This window comes from Stylophora pistillata, chromosome 5 (assembly GCF_964205215.1).
Source record: "Stylophora pistillata chromosome 5, jaStyPist1.2, whole genome shotgun sequence".
Classification (NCBI taxonomy): domain Eukaryota; kingdom Metazoa; phylum Cnidaria; class Anthozoa; order Scleractinia; family Pocilloporidae; genus Stylophora; species Stylophora pistillata.
This window is the reverse complement of record NC_142523.1, coordinates 25906204-25921947: the sequence shown is the minus strand read 5'-3', so window position 1 is coordinate 25921947 and position 15744 is coordinate 25906204. Positions and strand designations below refer to the sequence as shown.

The 15744-nt window shown below is 37.7% G+C and overlaps 2 protein-coding genes across 5 annotated transcripts in view; one reads left to right on the top strand and one right to left on the bottom strand.

The window, feature by feature from the left end:
* The window catches only part of LOC111347475 (hemicentin-1-like), a 165603-nt gene extending 156943 nt beyond the window's left edge, over positions 1-8660 (top strand). Inside the window, exons 20-29 of the mRNA XM_088760008.1 lie at positions 273-282; positions 1319-1509; positions 2769-2885; positions 3314-3498; positions 4473-4592; positions 5675-5751; positions 5881-5921; positions 6711-6807; positions 7159-7255; positions 7599-8660. Of these exons, the coding sequence (XP_088616134.1) occupies positions 273-282; positions 1319-1509; positions 2769-2885; positions 3314-3498; positions 4473-4592; positions 5675-5751; positions 5881-5921; positions 6711-6807; positions 7159-7255; positions 7599-7751 (1088 nt within the window). The 3' untranslated portion in view covers positions 7752-8660. The remainder of the gene's footprint in view (positions 1-272; positions 283-1318; positions 1510-2768; positions 2886-3313; positions 3499-4472; positions 4593-5674; positions 5752-5880; positions 5922-6710; positions 6808-7158; positions 7256-7598) is intronic.
* Positions 1-15660, bottom strand: part of LOC148731068 (methylglutaconyl-CoA hydratase, mitochondrial-like) — a 121137-nt gene extending 105477 nt beyond the window's left edge. Inside the window, exons 1-6 of one of the 4 annotated variants that reach the window (XM_088760026.1) lie at positions 15406-15660; positions 15046-15208; positions 14398-14470; positions 13677-13928; positions 12415-12653; positions 4587-4729 (exon numbers count right to left, since the gene is read on the bottom strand). In XM_088760026.1, coding sequence (XP_088616152.1) covers positions 4673-4729; positions 12415-12653; positions 13677-13928; positions 14398-14470; positions 15046-15138 — 714 coding nt within the window. In that variant the 5' untranslated portion in view covers positions 15139-15208; positions 15406-15660 and the 3' untranslated portion in view covers positions 4587-4672. Of the gene's footprint in view, positions 1-4586; positions 4730-12414; positions 12654-13676; positions 13929-14397; positions 14471-15045; positions 15209-15405 lie in introns of those variants that run through there. The other 3 variants (XM_088760025.1, XM_088760023.1, XM_088760024.1) reach the window with 3 other exon arrangements.
* Between the last annotated feature and the right edge of the window lie 84 nt (positions 15661-15744).

Here is a 15744-nt window from a genome sequence, read left to right as displayed (position 1 = left end):
ATTCCCTTACACATAGAAAAAAAAATAAAACGTACCAACGGAAATTGGATTTTTTTCATTAATAATATTGTAATAATAATAATGATAATTATTATTATTATTATTATTAATGTCGGTATTTTGAGAACAATTGAAAATGTTAGCTAATCTTCGATGCAAATTCAAATCATGCTGCCATTGTATAGCAGTTTTATAAGATACTTGATTAATTAAAGTAAAACAAATCTTTCCCTCTTTGTCTCCTTCCTTAAATTCTCCAATTGGAATTGCAGCTATGGCTCTGTAAGTCAACTGTTTTACCTTTTAATCATCAAATTTCTACACGTGGAGTTCTCGCCATGTGCTTTAATATTTCCCATGCTATCTCTATAGTCAGTAACATATTCTTACTATTGTTTTAGCTTTTTTGTGAAGTATTGTTCACTTTCAGCCAAAAAAGGTTAAATTCTCTCATTACTCTTCTCATGACTCATGACCTTGAATGATGACTGTAACAGAGATAATATCACTACTTTTATCATGGTCAATATGCCTAATTATTATATGGCTGTGTCTGACAAGGACTGGGAACTACAGAATTCACGAATTTGATTGGCGGAAATCAATATTGAAAGCGGTCTAGATTTTCCCATCTAGACCGGCATCTAGACTGGTCAATAAAATAAGGGTAGTAAGAATATAAAAAATTGGCATATAAGACACAGCCATATAATAAAGATCTTATTAACCGAGCTAGGTCGGTCTTTATTGGAGAATCTTGATCTCGGTCGCTGGTACAGACCTCACTGCGCTCGGTCTGTACTGATGACCTAGGTCAAGGTTCTTCCATACAGACCTCCCGCTCGGTTAATAAGAACTAATTAACATTCATCAATTGTTATTTAGAATCAGCTTCATTTGTTCGTTTGTTAATTCTTTTCTTTCTTGTCTCACAAGTCTCTTTGAATCCATTTGTTTGTATCATTAAATTCAATGTCTTTTTTCCTTTGATTTGACATTCAAGTATAATTTTCTGGTTTAAAAACCAACTAAAAATGTTTCCATGATTGATTTCAACAAACAACGTAGTTATTTTTTTTTAACTTTATCCGATTTGCAGTGTACTTACATAATCATAGTTACAAACGTGTTTTGTGATAAAATGGGTCCCTGGTTTGGAAGAACTTTGTGTTCTCACTATCTGTATGGGTGCCTAAATCGATATAAGTCAGGGCAATCAATCAGATTATACTAGCAAATTAATATAAACTTTTTTGCGTCTGATCTCTTTTTACTCTATTGCTTTTCTTCGTAAATATGTAATGCTTCAAATTTTCAGTCCTGATCAAGAGCAGGCAATTCAGATGGAGCCATTGAATGTCGAGGTAGATGAATGGGAGATTGAGGTGAGCCGTGTCCTGCTTCAAGAAGTCATTGGGCGAGGGGCGTTCGGAGCCGTGTGGAGGGCTCTGCTGAGCTCACCAAATGGAAGACCTGGAAACCGAACAGTCGCCGCTAAATGCTTCACACGTAAGATTCCTTTGATTCGATATGTTAATACATATATAGATTCCAGGGGTGGATTAAAAAAAAGTTTATTCTCGAATTAATACACACCCTTCCCCACTCTTCTTCGCCCATAGATAAACACGGAATAAACAGGAGAAGAGGCAAACAAATTAATTGAATAGAATCAGCCAGTTTAGCGATACTGTCATTGCAAACATTTTTGTGTTGGGTATTTCTGAAGGGGTGGAGAGGGGAGGGGGTGGTCTCCCGGATCTTCCCCCGAGCTCTAAATCCACCACTGGATCCACTGGAGCTTACTTTTCCCTTAAACTATGTTTTATGAAAGTGCAAGTACTTCCGATATAAAGTGACTCATTCCCATTTTTCGATTGGTTGACTTCTCGGGTTGACGGTGGCATTGTAACAGACTGATTGGATGGTGGTTTTCGATAGTATTTGCGATGTTGTGGATGGTCAACGCACGGCCGTCCTCCTGGGTTCTCATACGGGACATCTAAGTTTTCATTCACGCGCGCTGGTAGCATGTCTGAACGGTGCCACAAGGCCATCGATTTCAAACCTCTTTATATCGTTCACTTTTTCTCGATTTCGGTCATAATGTTGGGTTAATCACTGTAAATGTTTAGTGTGAGTTTTCTCGAAGCCTTCGCAACGAATTTTGGTTTAAGAGTTCCAATTTTTTCCCGGTTGCCAATGCAACAATTGTTCAAATTGATATTTATCATTTTCAACGATTATTCTCAGCATTTTTCACCACTATATAAATTGCATGAACTCATTACATTATATATTATATTTATTTTCTAATAACCTTTATTTTTAATATTGTATATATATATAGTGCTTTTTATTATTTCTTTGTCAATCACATTTGTCATGAGCCTCTGGCTCGGGAGATCTGGGCAACCACTCCCTGTGTAATAGACTTTAAATAAATACTTACTTACTTACTTACTATATAAATACGGAACAAAAGCCACAACAAAAATAATTTACATAAGGATGCTAAACAAAGAAAACCAAGAGTCCATCGTTAGGATTTGAACCCCAGCTGGTTCCCATCTTCTGTCGACTCGGCAGTGTCTCGGGAGAACTCGTCGGCGAGTTGAGTAACGTACTGGTTTCAAATAATTTCATCCAAATGGTAAAAGGAAGATGTGAGGTTTGAAACCCAAATAGACTATTTCTCAGTCTCAAGCTTGAAACAAATGCATTTATCAGAATGATTATCTATTCATCAACATACCCTGCTGTTGTAGCCACTGCTGGAGAGGAAGGAAGGAAATGTTTGATGAGAGAAATTGAGCTGGGAAAACTTATCGGTGAAAACAATCAGCCAAACATTGTAAAGTTCATGGGCTGCGTTACAACTCAAAGTAAGTACTAAGTGTAAAGCATTTTTCTATGTATGAGTTATTAAAAATACTACACTACTTCTTTATATGAGCTCCATAACCAGAATAGCCTGTTGATCGGACGAAGTTTGTGGTTTGTTTTTTTATTGTTTTGTTTTTTATGTTTCTTTGTGTGTGTGTGGGTATGTGTGTGTGTACACGCGCGCGCTGTAGCGAGATTGTTCCTCTTTGAGAACATTTATCGATAGCCCGATCTCGAAGATCTTGAACGCACGACCAGAGTATCTAATATCACTAATCTTGGTAACTGGGCTATCTTGCTTTCTCATTAAAAAAATTTAGGCTTAAGTCTCATGAAGGAAAACCCTTAAAATGAGTCCTCTTCCAAAGTAATTAATAGATATTGTGGTCATGAGCCTTCACTTTTTTTTCTTTAACGCCACTTCAAGTTCACCCATTTCTCATCATGGAATACATGCCATGCGGCGACCTACTTGGTTATCTGAGAAAATGCCGGGGAGTGAGGGATCGGTATTATCTTGGTGATGGTAGGGCTCAAGATTTGACCAACTATGATCTTTTGATGTTTGCCAAACAAATCGCTGCCGGTATGGTGTTCCTTGGATCGAGAGGGGTAAGTGAAGTCCTTCATTGTTGTCATAAATCAAATCTAACTCCGAAAATCTCTCAGATCTTTAAACTGTTTTACATTAGCCCGGATGCTGATCAACATTTTAGGTACGTTTCACTTATATAAAGTCTGAGACCTTGTTTGGGCCGTGGTACTTTTATTACAGTGAGCAGATCACTTCGGATGTCAAACTCATAGGACCGGTTATTTAAACAAAGTTCAGCAGTTTTTTAACAAAACTGCGATCTAAACTATTTTCATATTAGTTGAACCTTTTGTGTGAGCCTTTTATTTTTATGATCCAAGCCGAGAAAGCCGAAAACATGCAGTCGAGGGACATTTATTCAAATAATAGAGAAAACCCGACGCCCATTGCTCGAGTGAAACCGTGGTTGGGTTGGACCTCGTTTGAATAACTAAACGTTATTGATGAATGTGTTAACTTGTACAAAAGGTATATTTACTTCCATGAGGAAAAAGATATGAGTGTAATTTTCATAATAGTTTGGTAAGATGGTGGGATACGCGCCAACCATATTAGATATTGGTCTGTTGTGGGACACTCCGCTGCGTTAACAGGAACAGGAAAAAAAAGCAAGAACGAGCTTTTTTGCCAATTTTAAGAAAAAAAGCGAAAAAAGGGAACGCCCCTCGACATTTGTAACAAGAAACGAAGGTAATGAAAAGAGCAAATTGTTTTTCTGAGCGGTCTTCTGTTGGTTTACCATTTCTAAATTTTATTTTACAGTCATAATCATTATTACTGCGATTATCGTAGTTATCATCATCATCATCACTACTGTTTGCCATTTTTCCTGAGAAGGTAAACGACGTAGTCCTGACAGCCTTGAAGAACTATAATGGCCTGCCTAGTTGTCGTTTTCTCTTCGCACATACTCAGACGTTTAACTCGCCGTTTTGTCATTAAATCAAATAATTTAGAAGCTTTCACGTCATGGATCTTTGTCTCCTGGTAGATCATCCATCGTGACCTTGCGGCCCGAAACATTCTCCTTGATAACAACTATGTTTGCAAAGTGACCGACTTTGGCATGGCATATCAAAGCTTTAAATATGGCCATGGAAATGCCAAAAAGGTAGGAAATGCTTTTTGTTGTTGTTGTTGTTGCTTTATTGTGGAGCTTTCCAGAAACAAGCTGTAAACGCCAGCATTTTCTCAGCATGAAATTAACTTAGCTCGACCACCAACATGGCTTTCATAGTTTACACTGACCTAAAAAAAAGGGAAAAAGACAAAGTAAAACGCTAGGCATCGGGGTACATAAATTTCACTGAAGTTGTTTGTAAAAAGTTTTGCGAAAGGAAGTATGTTTTCTATTTTCTAATAGGGCTGCTTGAAAGCTATTTTTAAAGAATGGCAAATTTATTTTTGTTTTACATTTTTACACAATTATATTACGTAGCTTCATATTTTGTAAAATGACTTTGCCGAAGAAGGGAGATAATTTTTAAAGCAAAATGTAGAACTGGAAAAGCAGACATCTTTTCTCGCCAAATGCTACAAATAGCTTCAGTCGTTAGTATCGCAACTACTCGGTGGCCCGCTTCAGTCCTCTCATGTTCTCTTGATTTAAGTTCCTTCTTTTCCTCCTTTGTCTCCAACTCATTCTGTTAGAGGCTGTGTGCACTGATCCGTAAGAAGTTTCCTTTCGATACTTTCTTTATTCTGCACTAATCCATAATTTTCATGTGAGCAAAACCTCCTGTATGTGCCTCTCCCATTGCCATCTTAATTGAGTCTTTCTCTTAATTTAATCATGAACTCATTTTTTCCAAGATGTTCAGTTCTAATGCATCTCGCCGTTCAAGGACCCAAAATATTTACTTCCTTTGCTTTTCTCATTTTCGTTAGCCATTCTTCTCGTACTTGTTGCATCTTCGCGTTAAAAAGATTGACAACTTTATTTTCTCAAACTGAATGAAGTGCATGAAGGACCAACTATTCTTTTGGTGTTCAACATTTCACAGTGTTTCTGTTTACACTACCACTAATTTTTCTTTGCAAAATAAAAGATACCCAGAAGTAATTAATATTGAAGAAAATAATAAAAATAAGATGTAAAGCAAAAATAACAAAAAACAAACAAAAAACAAAGCTAAACAAATAGAATTATGATAATGAGAGTTTAAACAGAAGTTTTAATGTTTGTTTCCGCAGGGATGTTTGCCAATCAAATGGACCGCACCAGAAATTCTGCTGGGAAATCTCGCTGGACTTTCCACTTTGAGTGATGTGTATGTATTGTGTATATTCTTCCCTCACCTCAACAGAATGATCACCCAATTTGATTTTTTTTTTGTTATTACTTCACATCCAAAATTCGCTTGGCATTAACTGTGGAATATTTTTGATATATTCATCAGGTGGTCCTATGGAATCGTTCTGTATGAGATAGTTACCCTTGGTAAAGTTCAATAAGAATATTATTTTATAATGAAGATTTGTTTTTACTTTTTTTCCAGGCCTTTTATTCCTGAAATGGGCCTTAAACAAGATAATATAGATGGTTTACATCCTCTTGCCTTAAGTTAATTGAGTAATGTCCAAGTCTTGTAAGACTGATCAAGTAATCTAACTTCTTTTGTAAAAATGAACCCTGATAATGAGTTCGGGTGGAATTGTATAACCTCCAGGCAAAACGTAAGACAATTTTCGTTTTTAGGACTATCCCGTGTTCATTACAGATCATATGCTTTTTACACCTAAAAATGAAGTCTCAGTAACGCTGTTTTCATCTTAATATGTAGCAAACTGTTTATCGATAGTTAATCTCATGAAATGAAATGAAACAAGAAGTAGAAGGCTTCCATAATTTTCACTTGTTAGAGACTACCACAAAAACCGAACCAAAAGGAAGTAACTTTAAACTACACGGACTCAGAAAAATTTATTTTTGAGCATCATCAAGCTATGTAAATGTACATGCAGGATTAAGGAAAATTTAGATTTGGGCATCATCAAGCTATGTAAATGCAGATTTCTTTCTTGTTTAAAATGATGTCAAAAAGGAACACGACGTCTAAGCCGCAGCAATTTCGTGGAACATGTTTATACGCACTCTTATCATTTCACCTGATAGGTGTTTACAATTGTAACCAATTATTAAAATTATAGCTCTCTGACTACAATGTCAACAACTTTATCAGTGATGTATTCAGTAATATCACATGAACACGTCCTTATGCCTTGACAGGAGGAATTCCATACGATAGATGGTCAGAAGGCAGGGTGGTTGCAGAGGTCACAAAAGGATATCAGATGCCAAAGCCTGATCATGTTGATAAAAAACTGTGAGTTGCACCTCTCTGGTGCGATATCGACGTGTTCCAATGTATAGCCTAAAACTCAACACATCACAATTAACAGTTCTACTTGTACAATTCTTTGCAATGTACAAATTATAAAAGCTGCCTTCTTTTAAAACTGTGAACTAAGAGCATAAGGTATTCAGCTGTGCTAATGCATGTCTTCGTACTTCGACGAGGTCAGAGCGAGTGAAATAGTCCAGATATGTTTGATGACCCAAAACGAGCCTAAACCATTATTTTCGTTAAAAGGGTTCCTGTAGAAGAAACATCTTACAATTCTTCGCATAGTCCAAAAAACGTAGTTGACAATGGAGTATCACTGTTTAATTTCAGGCATGATGTGATGAAACGGTGCTGGAATTTTAACCCTGACTTCCGTCCTCCATTTGAAAATCTGCGACAAAGAATGGACAAATACATTCGTGAAGAGGTTTGTTTTAAAACTTCCCAACATTTATGAATTTTGAAACCTCTAAGATTTCTCAGTACTTTGACACCATTTAGTTTCGGGAGCAATGCTTGATGTGATTGGTTTTGTACCCCAAAATGCTGTAAACGGCTCAACTAAAACCATTTTGATCCCTGGTCAGCGGTTTTTTCATGCTCGTCACGCCATCTACGCACATTTCACCATTTTCAGTTTATAAATCTCTCTTAAAACCACAGAGATTCTCAGTCCACCTTTGAAGTAACTGCACTTTTCAGCTTAACATCATAGTACATAGTGCTGTGTTGCAAGTATACAACCCTTATTTCTTGCTTTCCACCCCCAGACATATGAGGAAATACTTAATCTGGGAGCTTATGACAAGAAAAAATACTCCAGGGTCGAAGATCTTGGAGATGAAGATGCAGGACCGAGTGAGGAAGTTGTAAAGAAGGCCGCTGCAAAAAGATTGGGAAAATGGTCCAGTGCCCGTCGTTAGGGTACCCTTCTGTCACTTCACGGTGCTAAACTATGGGTGATAACAGCGATGATTTGAAGGTCTTTCCATATCAGAGAAACAAATGAGGTCTTTGTTTTAGATAATAATTCATCAAGTTAATTGCTTAAAGATACAAATAATTACTGAATCAATTCAGTTGAATTCAGAGTAGGAGAATTTGGGTAGATATTTCTGAAATTTTCTTAATTGATTAAAACAGGAGAGAAAGAGATAAAATAGTAACATCCAAACATGCAATTAAAAAGCAAAACAAACTTGAGGAACGGCCCGTCCATACTCCTTAAATTTGCGAACTGTTGTAGTGAAAACGTTCTGCCGTAAATTTTTTTGTAGCAAATCTAGTAAAGAATCCTCCCAAGGATATTTGAAATTTGGTAATTTTTTTCTGTAGTTTGGTAATGCATTAGTTGTGTGGTATTAATCACCATTGAAGTAACCCGTATGCTGACATTATCGATTCCATAATATGTTCTTTACCTGAAATGCAGTTTGCTCTCATATTGCTTTGTTTAACTTTCGATCCATTGGCATTTGAAAACAATTGATTGCATTGTTATTGAAATGTATTGCTTTGCTTGAAGTGTTAAATGCTTTTGTCGTAAACGGAGAGAACCGTCTTAATAGAGTGAGTAAATTTAGGTTAATTTTCTTAAGTGGTTTCGGTTCGTATGAGAAAAAAAGGAACCCCTATTGAGGAGAATTCGTTTTGGTAGAGAGACACTAATTTTCCGTGCTAGAACGGAATTCTTATTTGAAAACTGAATGGAGTTAGATCATGTAGATTTATGGGCGTTATTTCAGTACTATACAAAAATCACACAAAAAATTGTATTTAGTGTTATTTCACACACTCTATTTAATATCTGCAATTAAAAGGTTAGAAGCATATGTTATGGCTTTTTATTGATCGCAAAATTCCTTAAAATTGATACATTGCCGTATCCTTGCTTAGCTTTTCTAGGGATGACGTTATCTACATAGAAGAATTGTCACAACATCAATGGTGTTTTTCTCTTCAGCGGTAATTATATTCCATCCAAGGGGAATCAATCAATCAGACACCTACACCAACTCCTATTGTTGAGCCCGAAAGAGAAAGTTTTAAAGCGTGTCCACCTGACAACCAGGCAGACGAGTCTGCACGAACCCGCACCGATTTCGCTCAAATTTTGCTCACTTGTTGCCCACAATGAACCTACAATCGAGACCAAACGGCTTATCCAGATACTAATTTTCAAAACAGCTGAACAAGTTTAAGTTTTTGGTAAAAAATGCACAAAAATCTGTGCAAAAATGCAGTGAATTCATGATGTGGGTATCAGTATCCAAAATCTCAAGCCAACAAAAATATTTCGCTATAGTTAATATTAGAAACCTAAATCTTTATGTGTGAACATAAAAAAAAATGTATGATTGTCCTGTTTTTATATTTGAGCTATCGATATCAAGCTTAGCAATTTTCACCATTTTGCGAAATAACAGAGAATACTCCAAAAATAGCGGGAATAAGCGACAAACGGCCATGTTTTGATTTATTTCAAAACTTTTTCCAACTCAAACAATTGATTATCTAAGCGATTACAGAAATAGAAGTGTGTGATGTTTCCCTTTTTTGATGAAGAGCTTTCCCTTGAAATACGTCAATCCGGCGTGCCTGGGAGGGTCACGTGACCGAAGTTAGACTGAGATTTGAAAAGAACTCCCATGTTTACTAAGTTTCATTTTGCCAGCATTAGTTCGTTTCTCTGTTGAAGGGTTCCTGATCATATCCAGTTAATTCTGACCTACAGATACCCCGCTAGTACTCTCGGAAGCTAAACTACGACTAAAGCTACAAATAAATTTAAAAAATAAAAAACCCACTATTACATTATGACAAATGCTTCATGAGGTCCCTTTCAGCATTTTGGTGCGTGTACTCATGTTACGGGAAGTAAAACTTAGAAAAAAGATAGGCTTACTTATTGCGTGGTTTGTTTGTTTGTTTGTTTTTGCAATTTTACTTAGAGTTAAGCCGAAAGGGTTGAAATGGTCAATGTGAACCTTTCTTGAATCCGTTGGTCTGTTTACTTCAAGTTTCTCCCCAGATCACTAAGCCTCCGATAACCCAGTCTGTAACCAAAGGGTATCCAGTCAACCTCAGTTGCTGAGCCTCAGGTGTGCCAAAACCAAGCATAGTCTGGGTTTTTAATAATAGTGACCTCCCATCTGACATCAATCGAACCTATCACTATGGAGAATCGTTGCTAGAGTTGCCAAGTGTCACAAAGAAGATGAAAGGCACTTACAGGTGCGAAGCGAAAAACAAAGCAAATACTACTAGTTCCTCTGCAACACTGCGTGTTTATGGTAAGTTTAATAATAATGATAATGATTACGATGGCTTTAACGATAGCGATGACAAAAAGAAAGACGATGACAATGGAGAAGGGAACGGATGTGTAGATAAAGCTGTAGTCATTTGGGAGGTGAGAACAAACAAAGAAAAGAAATAAAAGTGACGGCGCTATCATGGTTAATTGATACGAATGACTGTATTTACTCCGTTGATTAAAGAGATGCGCGCGTTGTTTGAGAAATCGAGCGGGTAAACTTTTTGGCATCCTCACCCAACGCTTATTCGCGGTTTAATGACTGAGACATGCGCACTACAGGCATTAAAATTGCAACAAACATGCAAACACTCAAAGATAACGAATACTCAATATGAAATAACATCTAAAACAACTAAATCACAATCCTTTTTTTAATAGTAAAATGGGGCTAAACACGAAGCCGTTAGATAGGAAAACGTCAATCTTTGACAAGTCCTGCCTAGCCAGGTCCGAACATCATTATTATCTGCTGCCAATTGGGGAAATATTTTACCTCTCTTAAAATTTGATATCAATGTACCCCTAAGACAGGGATTTACTGATTGAACAAGGAATAACAAGTCAAATAGTTGAATTCATTCCAACATCATCTTATAGCAGGAAAAAATATGAAACCCCTTTTCAATAGTATCCAAAACGGCTTTTTCATAAAAATATCTTATGCTAAGGATTCAGTGACTGAAAAAAGATTTGGTGATGAATGGAACTCATTCGAAGAACGACAAAAAAGTATAGCGGTGTTTTAAACTACCCTTTGAATTGTCTACGTTTTCCCATTATCTTTAAACTTTCGCGTAGTTTGTCCAAAAGCCCTTACTACTCTTAAAATGCCGAGTCCTAAATCATTTCAAAAATAAAGCTCAACAAGCGGTATTCCTTCCCAAAATTTTATCAGATGCTGTTTACTGGCATTGGTGATCTGATTTCCACTCAGATCAAGTGTTGGTGAGTTTACATGTTGGTGTCTGTAATACTTGACATAGACTGACAACACCGACATCGGTGATCTGATTAGAACCCAGATCAAGTGTGGTGAGTTTACATGTTGGTATCTGTAATGCTTGGCAAGACTGACAACACCGGCATCGGTGATCTGATTGCCACCCAGTTCAACTGTGGTGAGTTTACATGTTGGTGTCTGTAATGCTTGACATAGACTGACAACACCGGCATCGGTGATCTGATTAAAACGCAGATCAAGTGTGGTGAGTTTACATGTTGGTGTCTGTAATGCTTGACCTAGACTGAAAACACCGGCATCGGTGATTTGATTTACAGCCAGATCAAGTGTGGTGAGTTTACATGTTGGTGTCTGTAATGCTTGACATAGACTGACGACACCAGCATCGGTGATATGATTCCCATTCAGATAAAGTCTGGTGAGTTTACATGTTGGTGCCTGTAATGCTTGACCAAGACTGACAACACCGGCATCGGTGATCTGATTCCCATTCAGATAAAGTCTGGTGAGTTTACATGTTGGTGCCTGTAATGCTTGGCCAAGACTGACAACACCGGCATCGGTGATCTGATTTCCTCTCAGATCAAGTTTGGTGAGCTTCCATTTTGCTCCCCTTTCAGAGGCTCCTTCATTCACTTCAGATTCTCCCTCTGCATCGATGTATATATTCGATACATATTCTCCATACAGTTTTCTATGTATTTCTTAAGGTGCTGACAAGGAGAATTTGTTTAACAATCAAGAGCTTGTTTAGTTGGTGATCATTTCCTTTATTCTCCTAACCTTAATGTTTGATTCAGGGGTGATATTGTAAGGAGAAATTAGATGCCGGTCACTCTTAGGGAGTCAAACAGTTCACCAGAGTCTTTGTTCTCTTTTCCAGTTGCACAATTACTTCATCGTGTCCATGCTTTTCTGTCATGTTATTCTCTTCACTCCCCTGTGTATTGTGGTGTTCTTTTCTCTTTGAATGCTTTAATGATCATTTCCTTCATTCTCACGACCAGGACCTTAACCCGTCGTTAATGTTAACTGCCACTCAATGAGAAATTCTGTGCCAACACAAACTGATATAACATTTTTCCAGAATTCTAGCTTGTTTCCAGTTTCAGAGGCCAGTTCAATCTACCTCTCCAGTGCCAAAGATTTGATGATTACTCTCTAACTTTTGACGTGTTGAGAATGTCATTGAGTAGGTTCAGCAAGCAGTGAAGAGGTTAATGTGGGATGCAGTGGTGATATTTAAAGGAGAAATTAGTCACTAGTCACTCTTGCAGATCAAAAGGTTAAAAAAGAAAGGACTTACCTGGATTCCCTTGTTAATTGCTAGTTTGGCCATCCTCACAGCAACAGGTCCTCGGGGAAGAATTTCTTCAGCTAAAACAAGTGCTCTTTGATATGCTGCATCACCAGTTTCAGTTTGTTCAGCAACATAATCAGCTAAACCTATTTCTTCGGCTTCTGTACCATTGATCATTTCGCCTGTAAAAATCATTTCCTTGGCTTTTGAGATACCTACTAGCCTTGGTAGACATTGAGTACCTCCTAAAAAAAACAGAAACCGACAGGCTGTCAGACCATTTTGCACCAACTTTGTGAAGTGTGATCAAAGATGATAATAAGTGTTTTGGACTAATTCTAACATCAATTAATGTCTGACGTTAAAAACACAGTTACTCATTACGTTCCAGAATGCTGAAAATCTTGTCTTAGAGTTTCAAATTTCAAATTTTTCAGGGGAAGCATGCCCACAGAAACCCTCTCCTTGAGGGACCTGTTGCTTTGCAACCATCACACTTGCAACACAATCATACCGGCTGCCTACTCAGTTCATATCATACATTTATTACACCTTCTAGTGACAACCCTGTAAAAGCTCTGTGATATCATTCATTTCAGATGTCAAGGCTGAAATACCATTAGCTGACTTGCACACAAGACTTAATGAATGATGCACTCTTTATGAATTGGAAAAAAGGGATTTAAACCCTCTAACTCCCAGATGTGATCATCGTGTAACTTCTTCCCATGAGTTCAATATGCTATCATCTTGCACTGGGTTATGAGAAAAGATAGGCTTATCAGCCAGAGGGTGCGATCATGATCTAACATCAAACTCTCCCCTCTGATTTCCAAGGAAATGCAGAGTGATTAGAGGAGAGAATTGCTAATTCGATCTTGGGAGTCAAAGTGTCAACCTTTAACTCCCACGAGTGACCAAGAAAGAATTTCTCCTCATTTCTCCATCAATAAAAAATCAAACAGAAAAGTAATGAGAATAAATAAAATTATTCATTGGTGGATTAATTACCAGTAAGTTGATGCAACACCAAATTCTCAGAACTATAACATCGATTGAATTGTAGGACAGGACCTCTTCTGAATTGTCATTGCCTATTGTTGTGAAGAGTAGCCTACTAAATGCTAAGGAGGGGGGATGGGTGAGGCAGCTTGTGATAGCCTAAGGGAAGAGGAGTTAGGTCATTTGTGATGGCCTTCCATTCCATCCAGAGACAATGAAATTCCTAGCTGCCATGGATAAGTAGCAGAATCTTATGAAAACTCTACCTGCCCCAGGAATAATAGCCAAACGAGTTTCTGTCAGCCCTACTTTAGCATTACTTGCAGCAATCCTAAAGTCACATGACAGGGCCATTTCAAGGCCACCACCGAGGGCGTCGCCATCTAAAGCGGCAATTGTAGGCATTGGTAGGTTGTGTAGTTCCATTATTGCTGCCCGAGCCATGGATACAAAGGGTCCAACCTCATATGCTGCCATTTTGGCTCTCTCTTTGAGATCAGCTCCTGCACAAAAAATACCTGGGAGTGACAAAAGATAGAAAAACTTGAGTAATACCAACTGTAATAAGAATTCTACTAGAAAACAAAAACAAGCATGAAATTATTTTAGTTCTAGAATTCTACTGGTTGACAAAGCAATGGTCTACCTGCGTTCTTATCCAACACTGTCTTTCTCCAATCACGGGGATGAACAGTGCTCACAAATTAATTGCAAGGAAAACTTGACAAACTGTTGGAGTTGCCAGGGATGACCTGGCATCTCTTTTGGAAGATATCATGATAGCCTACCTGCAGCTGCCTTCTATCTAAGTATGCAACAATCACCAGGAACTCCTTTCCAATTTGTTTGGAGGGGAAGAGGCTACTGTTTACAGCTAAGCTACTTCTACTCAACTTAGAGAACCACCTGGGTTCCCAAGACTATTGTATTGATGTTCCACTTCTACTACTCATACTTGGCCTGAGGTATCACTTTTGAAATTTTTACCTTGTGCATCACTTTTGATGATAACAGTTCTTACATTCCTGTCAAACTTCACACAGGCAAGGGCATCTGTAAACTAAATAACAAGAAGCTGACTTCTTGAATGCTTCTCTGCAAGGATCTTATTGTCAAAATCAAGTCAACAGCTATAACTAAGGTACTTAGTGTACCCCTCTGGTGAAGAGCTAATCTTTGACAAAATTGTTTTCACTCAATCATGTCTGACTCCATTCAAATTTGTGCATATTTTTGAGAAAGTTGTAACACATTAAACATGATTAAAGCAATAAGGGATTTTCCTGTGTTTCATGGAGAATTTGCTAAAGTTGCATAAACCCAGGATTCTGTAAAGGGCTGGCATATAAATGTCTCCAATTCACCTGTACCCCCTTTGTTGCTGTTCAGATGAAGCTATCTTAAAGTAAGGGAAGGGTGTTTTATTGCCACTTTAAATTATTCTAAAAGAAAGAAATAGCTGGAGGTGATAAGTGCAACAGAGGGATTCACAAGGGGTGATCCTAGAGCACCCATTAGGACTGGGGCAGGCAAGAAGTATAAAGCTGCAAAAGTCGATGACCCCTGGAAATTGGCAAAAGTAGGGTGGAAATTGACCCCCTTACTGATATGCACAACAAAATGAAAGGGTCTCACCAGTCTTAAGAAATTCTGGCTCATGGGATTTTTTGCTTCTGGTCTGTTCATCACAGACAAGGCAATTCCTGTGAGAATACAATTTACCATCATTCTGGAAATATTTCAGTTCAACTGATCATAGAACCAGGCAAGATTTCTGCACAAATCCCTGCAGACAGTTCTTGGATAAATAAAACAATAGATTGCCTTTAGGACTACAGCTTTCCATTAGAATATTAAATGATTATTACCTGAGGTGTAGGTAAATATCAACTAATTTCACCAACACTTAGGTGAATAACTTTTTTTTAGTATATCCCATTCAGAAACTGAATTCGAAGTTTTGATCACGTACCAAATATCGCAATTTGTACTCACCACAAACTTTCAGAATCATTAGCTTTATAAATAGCTGCTCGACCCTTGTACCGACCAGTCGATAACTGTTGTCCCTTCTTTTAGCTTCACGGCGCCGACAACTTGCTTTTCATCAATTTAACAACACTCGCGCTATTTTCGTTTTCCCATTGATCAACGGTAAAACCCATCTTTAGAGATGTCGTATTTGCAAAACAGTCGAGAAAAGTAATAACTTACGCACGAGCGATCAACCGATGAAAAGTACATTCAAAGGTGAGCGCCAAATGAAGGTTTCTTTGTCTACAACCCACGGGCATGATCACGTGGATATTTTGGGAATTGTTATTGGCTTGTAAA